This window comes from Hermetia illucens, chromosome 4 (genome assembly GCF_905115235.1).
Source record: "Hermetia illucens chromosome 4, iHerIll2.2.curated.20191125, whole genome shotgun sequence".
NCBI lineage: Eukaryota > Metazoa > Arthropoda > Insecta > Diptera > Stratiomyidae > Hermetia > Hermetia illucens.
This window is the reverse complement of record NC_051852.1, coordinates 40,587,372-40,604,822: the sequence shown is the minus strand read 5'-3', so window position 1 is coordinate 40,604,822 and position 17,451 is coordinate 40,587,372. Positions and strand designations below refer to the sequence as shown.

At 40.9% G+C, this 17,451-nt stretch overlaps 1 protein-coding gene across 2 annotated transcripts in view; it reads right to left on the bottom strand.

Moving 5' to 3' along the window:
- LOC119653704 (GRAM domain-containing protein 2B-like) overlaps nt 1–17,451 on the bottom strand; it is a 249,100-nt gene that overhangs the window by 189,163 nt on the left and 42,486 nt on the right. The window contains exons 1-2 of one of the 2 annotated variants that reach the window (XM_038058585.1): nt 9,488–9,510; nt 9,292–9,366 (exon numbers count right to left, since the gene is read on the bottom strand). In XM_038058585.1, coding sequence (XP_037914513.1) covers nt 9,292–9,366; nt 9,488–9,495 — 83 coding nt within the window. In that variant the 5' untranslated portion in view covers nt 9,496–9,510. Of the gene's footprint in view, nt 1–9,291; nt 9,367–9,487; nt 9,511–17,451 lie in introns of those variants that run through there. The other variant, XM_038058582.1, reaches the window with a different exon arrangement.

Below are 17,451 nucleotides of genomic sequence, written 5' to 3'. Positions count from 1 at the left end.
AACAAACTCGTGGCGCATATGGATAATCCATTAATTCTCTACTCCAGCCATTCACGTCGGGTATTTTCCTTTGCAATAAAAGAAAAAAAAATTACATACAAATCAGAATAGTTCTAAGTATAGTGCCATGTCTGCTAATAGGTGACAGCATTCAACGTATGCATGTGTGTATATTAAAGATTAAGTGGAGTCACCGAGGCTCTAAAATCGTGCAAACCTCGGAATCCCGCTAGAATTATTAAAATTTAATGACTATACTTGGGATGTGCAGTTAATGGCATACGTACATAAAGGTCTTTAAGTTTTAATTGAAAAAACTGATAATTTGATGTCCTAGGGTGCAATAAACTCGGACGAAAAGCACGACTTTAACCTATTATAACTTTATCAATTATAGTAAGATTTGAACAAAACCTTCCATTATTGCATCTGACTTGACCTGGGCAGATATCTGCACGAACTTTATTTTAGAGTACAGACTTTGTATAGGTGCTCCATTGCAATTTTCCAAGTTTTTTGGTTAGCTTGTTTCTGCATATGAACCCTGTTTCGTTTTGGGTCTTACATTTTGATGCTATTATAACTAAGACCATTTGTAGCAAGTCTTACATTCGACTGCCATCACAGCTTTGTCTTTCATTGAAATTGACTTCTGTCTAGAAACCGCTCCTAAAAGTTCTTTTAGCAACCGGCTGTCATAACAATCAGTCGCGGGACATGGTGATGCCGCCAGAAGCGGCTCATGCGCTCACGTATCTGGACGCAAAATATTGGGATCCTCGCTGGAAACACTGCCCTTCAGAAAAGACGCATTGATATTGTGCTCTACAAGAAACCAGATGGTTTGGTACCAAAAGCTGCGACTTAGAACGCGAACGTGAAAATAGCTATAAACTTCACGCGAAAATGGATATGAACTTCTCTATTTTGGTAGTCCACCCATTCAATACAAAGTTGACATTGCCATCTCAGAGGGTTTCCATAACGCCATTAAAAAACTCGAACAATTTGATGACCGACTGATGAGCCTCATCATTATATCAGCTGATTGCACTATACACTTTTTCACTGCATAAGAACCACAGACTGGTCGACCTGATGCCGATGCAAAAACCTGTAACGTGCCCGACTATGACTATGCCATCAATGCAGGCGACCTTAATGGTCATAAGGGTGAAAAGCCAAATGGCAAGAGGTGCAATGGGGAAAAAGGGATTTAGAGCGCATAATCAAGGTGGCGAATGCGAAGTTGATTTTCCGGACACCCATGACCTCGTAGTCTCCGCCGATATCGTGTAAAAGGTTAAAGCTAGACTGAAATTGAAGTGATTGGTAGAGATCATTTGGAGATAAATCAGCAAATGATTTGATATGTTCATTTGGGGTTCGCGACATGGGTGGTCGCGAGCTAAGTGCAGTCGTCCCTAGGGAGCACAACGGGCGTAGCAAGCACTGAATGAATATCGTTGGGGTAAGGATGAGGTAGTTAGTCCGTGACCCAGGTGGTTAATTATTAATATTTGGGCTTGTTAATGTCTCTTAAATGGTTTTCTTGTGTATGTTTCCCCATCTCATGCGACAGTTGTGTGTCACATGCCCGCAGGCATGTCCTCACATCCACGTGGGCACACATCAATGCACCGCATCACATGCACGGCCCTAACACCAAACCTTGTGCCAGAAATTTTTCTCGCAGAGTCCACGATACTAAGTAAATGAAGATATCAAATTAGGTAAAATTCGGCCTTGCTTATTAAGGTAAACCTAGACCGGACGCTGCTTACTCCACCAGTGATGATGATGATTTGAAAGTCTGCGCTGTATAATAGGGCAGCAGGCCGGCGAATCTAAAACATCACGCCGTATTCACATAATTAAGCAAAGACTTTCACATAATTAGTCAAAATGTTGGCCATTGTGGAAAGAGCACACTTTCTAGGCAAGAGATCTGCTTTAAGTTGCGGATATAAGTTATAAGCACTTTTGGAAGAAACATGGATCAGGAGATTAGGGAGCAATACACCTACAGTACAGCAGCAGGCAATTTTTTCACAGATTGAAAAAGAAGTGGGAAGGGTACGGCACCCTGAAGAGTATCCAAAGGAGGCGCGTTTGGCAAATATTTTTGCCACTGGGCAGGACCTCAAAGGAGAAACACGCACCATAAATATCTAGACAAGTGATGACTAGCAAATTAGGACAACAAATGAGACCACCATTGCAATAATACACAGAAATAAAATATAAGCATAGGAAGAAATGGATATCAACCAAGATTAACAAACTGTAAACAAGTCGGGAAACCGGTTTGAAAGGTTTTGTGTATTTCTTTTATAAAGAAATTTGGGTGTGCATTTGTCCCATTAGCATGTAGCACGTAAAATATGCATATATTATGTGAAAATATCCACTTTCTACTGATATTGACATTCAATGTCTTAAGTTTTCAGAGGAGCGACAGTTTTGACCTAGTATAACTTTGTTAGTAATAGTGCAATTTTCACCAAATTTCACAAAATTATGCTCTATGCCGTAGTCTATATTGCTGCAAAATTTTGTGATTCTAGGGTGAACTTAAGTTTTCCTGCCGATTACTAAAAATTATAGTAATGTACTATTATTAACTTTATTTGAACAGGTATCGGTATGGAGGGTATTTCGTGTGTGTGTTTACACAAAACCTTAAAAAAGGTCAAATACTTGCCGATAATGTTAGCGTGGAACCGTATGATGTGCCGCATTAACTTTTAAGAAGTTTTTGGATAAAACATTATCGTCCTAGCAGTCTAAGAAATGAAATGAATGCATGATGAATCATATGCGAACACACATTGTCCTTATAAGCAAAAAAGTTCTGATCAACTGTTCTCAGCAAAACCGGTGCTTCGAAAATGCTAGCAATTTAACATCGATAGGCAGCAGATCCATTTATACTTCGAACGGGTCAAAAAAATCATACATCGTAAATTACTATCTAATACAATGCGCGACTTCAAAATCCTACCGAAACTGGTACGAATGACAACCTCAACATAGGCAACACAAAATTCCAGTTTAACATCCAAGGAGAGTTGAGGCAGAGCTTAGACAAAAACTTGCACTTGAAGCAAGAAGATGACCTCGCTTCCACTCTCTTCATACCATCCATCAACATGCTAGTAAAATCACAGCTTGTATCATACACCGATGATTTTGACATCATGACAGGCCCAATACCCGCAGCCAAAGCACCTTCTTTAAATATGGAGTCTGTATCAAAGAAGGTTGGATTAAGGATCAACGAGATCAAAACAAAATTTCGGCCCCAAACAAGAAAGTCAGCGAGAACACGACAAAGTACGAAGAACGTCGAAACTCGAAGGCGAATAAGTCAAGGGGTAATATAAGTCCCAAGTGAAAATTGATGGAGTGGAAAACCTTAGAAACGCCTGGTTAACCAACACCAACAAGTCTGCTTCTATCTCACCTCCACGTAGTCATCGATGGTACTCCTTTCTTAGCGAAAACTGCAGACGGATAAGGATGAAGGGTCAAACAATGTCAACGGGTCCCCAAAGATGAGGGTTAGATAGGGCTGACAACCGTACCCGAAAAACAATTGCCACGAAGCAATGAAGGACCACAGAATATATAATGGCTATACAACAACAGACCAGATATGAAACTGCAGCCATAAAACAGCTCAAAAAAATGAAAAGCCTCCTGCTCACTCGCATCAACAAAATCAATCGGAGATATAGGGACTATCATCATCCCATATTGGTTGAGTTCAAATCACTTCTTAAGATCGCCAATATTACATAAATGAAGTGAACTCGAGATGGCGAGAGAAGTTAAAGGGTATTCTACCAAGCGACTCAGATGCCATGTTTCCAGAAGAAGTCACGAGTAACTGTGCCGAGAATCACAGTCGGTAATAGCGAAAGCACTTTGAGTCGGTTCATCGGCCAAGGACTTAGGGCCAACGCAACTTTCGGAAATCGTGGAACGAGATATGCATAATTTCAAAAGCATCTGCCTAATTACTTTCTCTCATGTGGGGAATTAACGTCCATATTTAGACGGGTAAACAATTAGATATCATCCGGTATCGATGGCATTCCTAACGTAGTTGTCAGGCATTTACGGGAAATTATTGCATTCTGTTCAATAATTTGTTGATGGTCCTGGAAGTTATTTTTGCGAATGAGTATAAAGCAAATCCAATTGGCACGGGTAATAATCAGAGAGTTAGCCTCAGGACGCTTTTATAGCAACTGCGCTCAGAACGCTGTATAACATTCGCAATATGTTATGATCCGGGAAGCCATAATATTTCAAGAAGATGGCGCTATTTTAATGCTAGAAAACTCTGTCAATGCCGAAAAGTACAAAATATTAACAGCAGAAGGAACTACATCAACAATCCACCAGTTATTAGCAGAGTATCCAGATATACTATCTCTGCCCGGCAAATTTTTACAAAAGAAATTAGTTTGTAGGTCCGAATAGCTCATGTGGTTCGAGCGCTCGTAGCGGAAGATCGCGGTCAAAATCTCATTGGTGGCAGAGGGAGTTGTTATCGTGACTGGATGTCGGATACCAGACTCAGCTGTGAAGGAGTACCTGAACCAAATCAGGGTAATAATCTCGGGCGAGCGCAACGCTGACCACATTGCCTCCTACAATATGCTCTAGTGTACCGTTACCGTCTTGAATGAAGTGCTCTAAGACACTTCAAGGCCCTGATTCAATATGGATTGTTGCGCGAACGATTATTATTATTATTATAGTTTGTAGCAATTCAGCCACCTTAAAACTAATTCCACACCAACATAATTTGTCATTAGTTAGGATACGTTATATCAAACACACCAACTTGTTGAATTGCACAAGTATTGTCACAGAGTCAGGCCGAACAGGGGGAAGGGGGATGGAACGGGAGAATTTTCCCTGGCCTGGTATTCTCTAACGGCCCAGAATAAAAATTCCCATAAGAAAAAGGGGCCCCGTATTTCCCCGGGCCCTGATTTTTTCTCTACGGTCTTGCGCAGAGTGTACATGTGGGATACGCTGGACGGTGATCAGTATCGAAGAATAAGTCTCGCCCCCTTCAGAGGGTTATACAGGGTGCGGCAGCATAACTTCCTTTTTTCAAAACTCAATAAAAACTATTGTATGCATCAGAAAATATTTATTTATTTTTTATAATGTAGGTACATGTCTAAAGTTTTTATTTACATTGTTTTGAAGATCAAATCTGTTAGGTGACGTCCCCCATTCTCCATACATTGCGTAAACCGCTTTCTGGCGTTTGTCATGACTCTTGTTAGCATAGCAGGTGTTATGTTGGCAATTTCTTCTTGGATGTTGGTCTTCAAATCTTGTAGGCTTCACATAAATACGGGATTTCAAAAAACCCCATAGAAAAAAATCACAAGGGGACAGATCGGGAGAGCGTGCCAGTCATTCCAAATCGCCTCTAATTGAGATAAGGTGCTCTGGAAAGTGTTCCCTCAAAATAGCCATCGATGCTCTTGAAGTGTGTGCTGTTGCACCGTCTTGTTGGAAGCAAGTGTCCCCAAATCCAAATTTTCTAGCCGTGCGAAAAAAAATTCTGTAGCATGTTTACATACCGGTCCGAATTCACTGTCACTGTAACCTCATTTTCCTCAAAAAACCAGGGACCAATAATTCCAGCTGAGGAAATTGCACACCACACTGAATGTAGTGACCCATGTAACAATTGATTTGCGGTCTGGGACGGGAGCCAACGAGGCTAAATTAAAGCGATTCCGAAATGCACGCTGTGTTGCAATAACCGAGCATCCGCTGCCGTAAACCTCAACGGCAAAGGCACGCTCCTCACTATTCCAACGCATGATGGCGACTGAACCGTGTCGGGACAAAACTTTACAGTATCCCCTCTTGAACGAGACCACTAGCGCTCCGCTATGACATCAACTAACTGAGTGGCGCATTCTAAAAAAGGAAGTTATGCTGCCGCAACCTGTACAAATCAAGCGGACCGTCGAAAGACTGGTTCGACGATGAATGTAAGATAGCAACGCAACGGAAGTATGCTGTATACCGAGCAGCGCATCAATCTCAAATAGCCGGGTACGAGAAATGACTTACCAGGAAATCCGCCAAGCGGAGTAGCGATTTCACAGAGAAAACAAGGAAGTTTCGGAAAACCAACAAGTGTGTAAACTCAAAAAACACAGGGAGAAGCCACACCAGATGCCGATGTTTCACCAACAAGTCAGCAGAATAAAGCCATATACACCTCGATAAGCATACTGGTGAGACAGAAAGAGAAACCTAATTTCAGACCGCGCTTCTGAATGAGACAAGGGCTGACGATACTGGGGTGATGGGTTGATGACAAGCTGCTCAACAACCAGAATATTGGCAAGTTGAAGGTCTCACCAACTTAGGATGGCGGGCAAATGCCGCCACGACTAAGCATTGAAGAAAAAGAAACCAAGCTGTTCATTGACTTAAAAATTTCAGTTTCGCCGGAAGCCAATGAAATTACCGCCGAACGTGAAAGCGACGAACTTCAACAAACGGTTTATTAAGAGATCTTAGACACAGCATTGTTAAAAACAAAATGAAGCTGATGGTGGCAATGTTAGCACAAAAAACTAAGACAGGGAGCTACTACTTTGAAACCATTCAACATTTCCAAAAACCAAAACCAATAGCAGCTCTATCCACATACGGTTTTCATTTATCAACAGAGCATATTTTAGCTGTCAAAAAACTGTTCCACTAGAAACGTCTCACCATAAGGTCCAAGCTTCTGTTGCTTCTGTACCTTATGTATTCCTCCGAAACTCAAATTCTTCGCAAAAAAGGCGACATCTTGCGTTCGAGAGGAGAATACTTCGAAGAATTTTCCATTTTAGATACCTTAAAGCACACCTGAATAGGAAAACGAAGTTCAGAGGCGAATAAGTGCAGCAATCGTTTTCACCAAGTCGTCAAGATCCATAAATCTGAACAAGTCGGAACACCGAAAGTTGGTGCCCTCATATTTTTTTTTTCATACTATAAGATATACATACATATTGCAAACATACACATTATGCTTACCCTAAACAAACAAACATTGCATATTACCGAATACTGTACATATACATGCACGTATATAAATTGATCGCACCCATATTTCCAATTTACTTCGTGCTCAAAAGCATACATATGTACATATAAAGTACGTTTATTTAATTAAAGCTGGTTTAATGTACAAATATGTATATCTACCTGAATTAGACAGCACCGCCAAGTTTGATTAGCTTATACATATAAATACATATATATGTCTGCCTCGAGTAATATTTCCGTACGATCCTCCCCCCCCCCTCCTTTTTTGTGGTATTGACAAATTGATATATGATGATGACATCACACACGTTTTAGAATGAACGAAACTCACATAAAATGTAAAAGTTTCATCTTCTATAACTTTGTTAATAATAGCAGGATTTCCTTCAAACTTCCCAAAGTTATGCCTTATGTTATCCCTTATACCACTGCCGTTTTGTATTTCTAGCAGAAACTTAAGGGGCGTTTTCGTCTAAATTTCTAAAATATGCTAATGTAGTGTTAGTAACTTCATTTGTGCAGATATCGGAACCGGATGTATGTCATTTTGAGGTATACCTCTGTGATTTTTTTCAGATTTTTCGGTTGAAGAACTAAACCTGTTACGCTTTTTGGGGGTTATATTTTTGAGCCCTCATTCTCCTATATTTCACCCGATAGCAAATATGGGACCAGTCTCAAAAAGTACTAACTGCACCCTTTCATTTGATACCTCACACTGCTACATTTTGTGCACTCTCCTTTCGCATGTATGGGGCTCGCTTAACCCCAACACAAAATGGCGCCACTTGCTATATGTAAAGGGTTTCACAGACCACACATTCCCACCAAATTTCGTGACAGTCAGTCAAGCCATTTCCGAATGAATCGGGTGTGACAGACAGACAGGCGGGCAGACAATCAGTCCTGGGGATTTAACGTGGGTACCTGTCTGGACGACTTAATCCCACGGTCTTCTTAAGACACGGATTGACTTTGTGACCACAACCAAAGCCCCGCCGAAGCAAGCTAAGACGGTACCAGTCTATACTAAGTGCATGGCTCAGCATTCATACTGGTGGATGCAAGACCTACCTAAATCTCTACCGAACTAAGGAGTACGGCACCCGTGTTGAAACGCAACACCACGCCGAGGCCTCAAGGTCTCTTCTCGCTTAAGCATAACCAGCGACCCCCATGAAACTCCCACTAGGGGGCCAATCGCAACCAACCGAGCTGTACTCACATACAACAAGAATTCTCCCGAAGTATGTGAGTCCAGGGGCTATCCAGGTTCATATAGTACTAGTATACCCGTGGTAAGGTTTCCTGACCAATTGCCACTTCAGATGAGTTTCTATGCAGACTCGAGTCTGATCTCCTTGATTAGGCCTTTGGAGCATTCGCCTACTGCATCACGGCCCGCAAGACAATGCGATAAAGCGTCTCCCGGTGCCACCACTATGGAGGTTCTCCTCGGTCACTTGGTTTTGGTTCAGCCGACAGGAATGCCGCCACCTCTGAGCACCAAGACGAGCAGACGGACATCGAATCGATTCTAATAAGGTTTTGCTTGAAACAATATATACAGTTGGCGCATCTGAAAATAGTCACCCAGTCCTATGACCCAGAAGAGAGGAATCAGACTGGGGAATCAGGTGCAGCGCAGAATTGCACGGAATCTTTCATAGCTTAGCTTTCCATCCAATCCAAGCTTCCCAAGGTTTGAGGGGCAGATCATGTGGAGCGTATGGATAATGCAATAATCCCCAAGAGCACACAGCAGGATGGAGGTCGAGGCACACAGATATCCACAAAAAAGCTGAGAGGACATGTTTTCCTCGTACGGCTATAGCAAATGACTTTTAATTTTTGGCAACTGGAAGACTCGCAATGTATTGTGGAGGCCCAGGCTCGATTTGAGCTATTGCGCCATTGAAAATGATGATGTTAGCATACAGAATAGTAGGATCGAGTACTTTAAGGAACTGCTTAATGTTGAGAGATGATGGAAAGCTACGGAAAAGTAGACAGGAGGGATGCAATAAATTTATTACTTTCACAAACCGGTTCATAATTCTTTTTTAATCACCTTTCGTAATGTGATATATACTAAACGTTGATAAGGCTTTTAATTCTTATGTCTTCATATAAATGCAAAATGTAATTAAATATTTTCTTGTAAGAACTTGAACATGCAAAACTTAGAACATAACTCACCCAATATAGTCTGCTGCACCATCCTCAAAATGACCATGGAACGATTGCACTGAATCCAAGAATACTGGTGGCGGTCTAAGAAATAAAGAGTAGAATAATCTTTTAATTAAAAAATTTCTTATCCAATTTTGATTAAGAAAAGACAGGCCACCAAAAATCACATCCATCAAGACAACATCCAATATTAGTCAATCACCTGGGCATTTAGAACGAATTAGTTTTGATGATGCGTTATGACCAGCTGAGATATTATTTTATTCAGTCTAATTTCAAAATTTGCACATCACTGCTTCCACAAAACAAAGTTAAAATTAATTGAGATATTCATATGTAGTATTTCTCTATTTACTCTGCCAATTCACACTGCAACAAAAAAGATAGCTACATTTTTCAACGAATTCTTTTTTTAAATGAAAAGCAATTATTTTTCATTATAAGATGAGAGAATGTTGAAACCTTTGATGGGTTTTCATTCATACAAAACTGATTTAAAACGTCAAGAGATTTTATCAAAACCATAAATATCAAATTTTTGTGTGGACGACTCCAAAGGATCTTCTGAGCTTATAAATAAAGAAAAGCAATCTCATTCGAGAGTGACTCCCCAAGTCTCTCGAGATAATAATGGATCCCTGACTGCTTGACGGATATTCAGCGTCACTGAAGAAAGTAATTTCCAAGTTGAAAGTATCTCCAAAAATAAACCTGAATCAAATTATATGAAAATTCTTCAATATTCACTTGACTCTCGTTTAATTAAAATTGTTGGGAAAGTACGATTAGGGAAGGGTAATTGCGGCCTGTTTAGCATTCACGAATGCTGTTATTTTATGAATCTATGAAGGACTGTCACGCCATTTTGTGCCTGAATATTAATTGATAAATTTTCATTACCTTTGGGACGTTTTTTGCCATTCCCCAAAGTTTATGCTCGCTTACCAATAGTTTTTTTTTAAAAAATGACGTACTATTGTATTATTACATAACATAGTTATACATAACATATAATAGCTTTCAGGTTTGATATCTCAATCAGCACACGACTTCCGCATTAATAAAAGTTTATTTTCCTTCAAAATCCTTCTGCAAATCAATTACCATTTATGTCATAAGACAATACGTTCGCTAACCATTGAGAATCTAGTGAACACCTGCACTGATTAAAATTTGCTGATAACATGGGGTAAATACGCCAACATACATATGCCTACTGCCAGAATTTGTTATCAAAGAAGCACCCTCAAGACAACAATCTGCTTGGGAGCGAGAAAGTAAATAGGGGACTTCGAGCAAGCGTATGACAAGACAAAATTACACCTTGCAAATTGGCTCAGGTGTTCAAAACAAGGTCATCTCGTGAATAATTTGTTTGCATAAAACTAATCGAAAGGAAAGGGGGTGAAAAGTTTATTCGTAAGAAAACAGTAATAATTACATTTAGGGGAAATTACGTATAAGGAGTTGCCATGTTATGTAAATAGCATGCTGGTCCCAAGCCCAGGTAACGGAGGAGGGTTTGAGGCAACGTATTTACTACCCTCAGTAACAAAACCCAGCTTAGTTGGGATAGCTTCACTATACTGCATCGTTCTTAATCAGGCGGTGTAATGCACCGTCCTCTGCAGTCCTTCAATTTGGGGATTTGAAGCGATGGACTAATCAACCAAACATCGTGTACAGAAACAAGATAAATAGCCCCGGAGAGGATTGGTACCGCGGAAACGACCGTGCAAACGAAAGAATAACTGCGCTCTGGGATCCTGGAATTTTGGATCACTAAACAAATCTGGTCCTGTCAAAGACCTTCTTCAACAGGCCACCAAGTACAAGGTTCTAGCAGTGAAGGAAATGACTCTTCTAGCATTCAAGGAAATGAATGGGAATGGTTGCGAGATAACCAACATGAGGTTGCACACAATTTTCAAAAGTGGAAAGCTATCAGGGAAACGTAAGTTTTGAGTCGCTTTCATCATGGGAAGGGACTTTAAAGCAAATGTTATCGACTTCTAACCTACTGAACGAAAGATTAGATCCACTTCACATCAAAGGCAGTCGGGAACCTGGACGCTATATTTATTGGGTTGGGGAAAAAGTAATGTCGTATAATGTAATGTGATCGAATTTTAACGCTTTATTTAACATACTTAGAAATATCCGATTTAAGTCAAATATGCGCCGTTTTGTTCGCAAACTTGTTGCCATTTAGAAGGCAACTCTATTATACTCCTCTTATAAAACCTCCCCTCCTTATTTGCAAAAACTACTGACCAATTCTGACCGCTTCTGGTCAATCGCCTGCTTCAAACGGTCGAGTCGCTCACAGTACAGGACCGAATTGAGGGTCTGGCCATAGTTAAGCAGCTCATAGTCCTCCAATCCCACAAAACACACAGCAAAACCTTCCTGGCTGTCAATCCGGGCTTGGCGATGGTTTGGACCGGCTCGCCGTGCTTCGACCACAATCTTTTTCGCTTGAGATTTTCGTACGTGATCCACTTTTCATCACTAATCACCATCCGCTTCAAAAATGGGTCGAATTCGTCCGTTTCAGCAGTGCATCACAGGCGTTGATTCGGTCCAAGAGATTTTTTTCCATCAACTCGTGTGGCACTCAAACATCCAGCTTTTTTTGGAATCCAATCTTTTGCAAATGGTTCCAAACGGTGTTATGGTCCTTACCCAGTTCCTGGCCAATCGAGCGAATGCTCACACGCCGGTCTACTTGGATGATTTCGACGATTGGCCTACCAGTACGGAGTGTATCTTCGACAACCACTACACCAGAACGAAATCGATCGAACCAACGTTGTGCTGTGCGAATCGTTACAGTATCGGACCCATAAACTTCACACATTTTTTTGGTCGCCTTCGTTGCATTTTTACCTCTCAGGTAGTAAAAATGTAAAATATAACGAATTTCTTCCTTGGTGGACTTTATCTTTGGCGCGCTATAACTTGAGACTGAAACGTACCATCACAACACTGTCAAAGGGACACGTGTAGCCCAGATTGTCGTCTTCAAATCGCCGTATAATATGACCTGATGCGGTAAGTACAACACAAGATATGTTTAAGTGTCGCCATCTACGACATTGCTTTTTCCCCAACCTAATATTATATAAAATTGTTTGAGTAAACATTTGCTCCACTTGTACATAGCATATATGTTATTATGCCAGAATATTCACTTCAGCGTGATAGTGACATACAAAGTCTTAGAATTTGCACTGAGGCGACAACTTTGACTTATTAAAACTTTGTTTGTAATAGTAAGTAATAGTATGATTTCCACCAAACTTGGCAAGATCATGTTTTATATTTTAGCCTTTATCACTACAAAATTTCATGATTCTACTACTAGCTTGCAGTCAGCTACTAAAAAATATAGTAACATACTACTATTAACTTTATTTAAGCAGACATTGGTATAGAAGGTATTTCGGAGTCTAGGTACGGTTAGGTAGGTTCTGCGAATGGGTCCATGAAAGAAATAATTACTTTACCATCCCCGCCCTCCCCCACTTTGTGTTAGATCTAAAAATATAAGGCCAGCATTGAAAAGTAGTAATCATTTGATACCTCGCATTACTATATTTGGTGAAAAAACATTTTCTCTCTTTTCAACAAATTTGGTATCAATCGGTACCCCGGTTTCTGAGGAAAGTCCTTGGGACAAACAGACGCACGGGAATCTTTGCTAAACTAACTTAAATCTTAGTTCCGAATCAAAGGTTCTCGTTTTCTATGGACTGGGCACTATTACTATTATTATCAACTATATTAGCAGCCACGAGTTACAGTAAGAAAAGTGTTTGGCAGTGCTGATTCCGTCTGTTTGTGAACGGGCACAACCCAAGGGTGAGTGAAGGGATAAGATTTATTTAACTTTTTGAAGTGGAGTTTATTTAGCACAATTCAAGTAAAGGGTTCGAAAACTATAAATCTCAGAACAGAACAGAATGAAGTAAACTAAGAACAGAAGAACCCGAAACCCAACTCGGGGTGGATATCGGTACACCAACATCGAAGATGTGTCCGGATGGCTCAAGTGGTTAGAGCGTTGGGCTGTCGTAGCGGAAGGTCGCGGTTCAAATCTCGCTGGGGGCAGAGGAATTTGTTATCGTGACTGGATGTCGGAAACCAGTCGACTTAGCTGTGAATGAGTACCTGAGTCAAATCAGGGTAATAATCTCGGGCGAGCGCAATCCTGACCACATTGCCTCCCACAGTGTACTGTGGTGTACCGTTACGGTCTTGAATGAAATGCTCTAACACACTGCAAGGCCTTGATCCAATATGGATTGTTGCGCCAACGATTATTACTAACATCGAAGATGAATAGGACCTCCGGTGGGCCTTCCGTCTATATTAACAGTTTCACTAAAAAATCGCCGACCTACTCCAAAAAAAATACGAGGATAATGAGATTACGACCAAGAACCAGAACAAGAACTAAACCAAAGGAAGGACTCTACTTCCAGCGTAGCTAATCTCACAGAAAAACTAAGAGAAGAAACCGATGCCAGGAAAAAAAAAATAACCCAGCCAACTCGCCACAAAATAACTAACACCAGCGCGAATTGGGCCAAAATTAATGAGTTTAACAGACTGGGTTCGGTTAATATGTCAGCACAAAGAATAATAGCCACCACGCCATTAAAAATTAGGTACGAGCCATACGAGCTTCTAATAACAAAGCCCGTATGGAACTTGGCAAAGGTTGCCTAACACTGCCAAAAGAGACGACGACAAAGAGAATAACTTAAACATCCCCAGCTGCGCTGCTCCAGAGAAAAAATCTGGCCGAGATTAGGCTTCGGAAGATCGCTTCACAGCCAAGGCACGAAACACAAAAGCGTGTCAGGGAATCCGTTGATGATTCAACCGTACAAACAACAGGTACAAAAGAAAACAACTCGGGAAACCGGAAGCTGGACGCTTCGGGTATAAAGGTTTTGTGTATTTCTTTTATGAAAACATCTGAGTATGCAGTTCTTCCATTAGCACGAAGTCCCCATAGTACGCTTTCGGGTGATATTGACATTCATAGTCTTGAATTTGCATAGGAGCGACAACTTTGACCTATTATAACTTTGTTAATAATAGTACGATTTACACCAAACTCGGTAGGAGGTGGCTTCGTGGTGCTAGGATAATCTTAAGCGGACATTTTGCAGCCAATTGCATTTAATGCTAGCCTGTTAATTTTTTTTTCAGATTTTTCGGTATGGTACTTTCTGAGAATGGGTCGATTAAAGAGATTATCAGTTTCCCCCCCTTTCCAACAAATGTCAAAATTAAGACCGGTTTCGGAAAGTATTAATATTTGGTGAAAAAAAATACACACCCCCTTTTGCATGTATTTCGACGTAAAAGGATGTAACTCACTACATACGTGAACGTTCACTGTTGTGACTTTTCCACCAAATTTGGTGTCAATCGCAATAACCGTCTCCGAGAAAAATGCGTGTGACGGACAGATGACAGATGGACAGACAGACAGTAAACGAGTTTAATAAAGTTTTGTTTTACATAAAATCGGCCGGGAAGGATCCCCCGCCAAAATATTGGCTGGGGTAAAAGGAGCCAACAGCCAAAGGGATCCGAGGCCAACCTGGAATCTGTTTATATCAAAGAAGGAGCGAGGCGAAGGAACAAGGAGAACGGTTTCGAAACCAAACCGCCATGAAGCACTGTTATAACACCAAAATAGGGCATGTCCTATTGTTATATTTTACAAAAGATTAAGGCAGATTCTGCACTGAAGAAGCTTAGCAACAACAACAATGTAACGCGGATTAGGCAAATACAAAAATGAGAACTACTGTTTGAAATATCGAAGAAAAAGAAGGATCACAGCGACCTACAAAAGAACATCGAGGCTTCACTCAGCGAGCAAGCGACCGTCCGCGTAAGTCGGCCAATGGTTACGATAGAGTATAGAGATGTTGACGAGGTTACCACCAAAAAAGAAATTTGTGCAGCACTGAAATATTAATTGAAACTGCAGAACGTGTATGAAACAGATATCAAGAGACTAAGGGGAGTGTACGGTGGAACACAGACAGCGACTCTAACTATGACTATGCTTTCACCTACAAAAGCACTGTAAGTGGCTAAAGTTCGCATCGGATGGGTCCTGTACACACTGCGCGGACATATGGCCAAGGATTGCACTTGTACCGCCGATATATCCAAACTGTGCCGAAGATGTAGAGGGGAAAATTATTTGGCAAAGAACTGCATTAAGAACCCGCACTGTCTTCTAGGTAGAGAAATTAAAGACCCGAATTGCAACAACATAACACATAGCACCAGGTGTCCAGCCTACCGGATCGCATTAAGTAACCTCCATAAATAAGAGTCATCCAGCTGAATTTAAACCACGGCCAAGCCGCCCAGGATCTGCTAGCACAGAAAGGAAATCGATGTTGCTATTGTCTGCGAACAATACAAAAGCCTCCATCAAAACGTTTGGGAAAGAGAGATAAGTGGAAAGGCTGCGTTGTGTGCTTGCGGTAATCAAGCCTTGCAGCAGACAATTAGGCATCGTGACACGACAAGTTAAGATCAACGACCTCTACATTTGCAACTGTTATGCCAATACCAGATTATTGCAACATGCTAGGCAGACTAGCGAGAAACGCCAAAGATCACAACCCCAAAATAATTGCTGGCGACTGCAACGCTTGCACAATGGAGTTGCGAAGCCGGGAAACAGATGAAAGAGGAAGAATCCTTCTCGCCTAAACATCACCTTATCAAATATCGGAAGCGTAAACAGTGAAGTTAGTCGTGGATAACACTTTCGTAAATGACTCGCTGGCCGAGCATGTATACTGGCATGTTAGCGAAGAATATACGCATAGCCACCACGAGAATCGCAATAGGCTGACCAGGTATGGACGATATTCGGATACCAAAAAGGATATTTAAAGTCAGAGGAGGCGGACGAAAACCGATAGAAAAACTCCCAAAGCGCGAAGCAGATTCAAAATTGGAGGATGCGATCGATCGATCTAGATGGTTAAAGGAAGGACATTCTGAAGACCAAGCCCCGAAATAGTCTGTAGAGCCCCGATAAGGATGTGTAGGAAATTTAGGCCAAAAAGCACCAACACAGCATCGGTAACTTTATAAGTCATCAACACCTTTTCCACTTTTCTTTTTCAAACAATACTTGACATTCACCTAATAAAACTTGGTCGCGGTTTCAGACATGATTATATTATCAACGTGTCATCTGAAGTTGCTTTTCGCAATGACGTAACACGTCTCACGCAACTCACGTTTACAACGCCACTATACAAGTAAATTGCTAACCTCGCAAAGGGCTACAACCCCATATTCATTGCGACAATAGGAGTAAATTATTCTCGTTATGTTTACAAGTGCCCTACTCAAAGATTACGACTTGCTATGCCCATTGGCGTCACCACTTGCGTATCATCTTTTAGGTTGTCTTACACTAGGCTGAGGTGAAAATTTCTTTAATTTTTTATAGCACTCCCTTTTACTAACACATAGCATTTTCAACATTTCCATAATCGGATTCTCTATTTCTGTATCTGTTCCCAGATCTAAAACGACTAAAATTAACCTCCTTCGAACGTCTCAAATCTGTCGCCCTTTATGGTTCTGAGTGTTGGTCGACTATAAAGGACAATGTATGGCGTCTTACGCTAATGGAGACGAAGATGTTGCATTGGACTAGGACAGGCCTTGATCACATCCTAAATAAGAATATCCGCAATCGATATAGGGTTGCACCGTTCGTTGAAAAATTGCGAGAAAGGCGTCTTTAATGATATAGGCATGTAATTCGCGGTAGCGAGAATTCACTCGTTAAGATTAGTGTGAACAACGAAGTCGATAGTAAGCGACCAAAATGTCAGTCGAATCAACGGTGGATTGATACGGTGGATGGTGATTTGAAGGCTAAAGAAAAGAAAATTACATGGGTCGACAGACAGGTGCGCTTCACTCTAAATAGATTTATTTAAAAGAAAAGATACTGCCTTTCCTCAATTTGACACTCGAGAACCAAGTATTATCTCAGAAGAAAGCATATTCTAATGTAAAAACAGGAGAATCATCTTCTATGTATTCATATGTTCAGCGAGAAAAACCGAGAACACTCAATGTCACATATCATCTAAT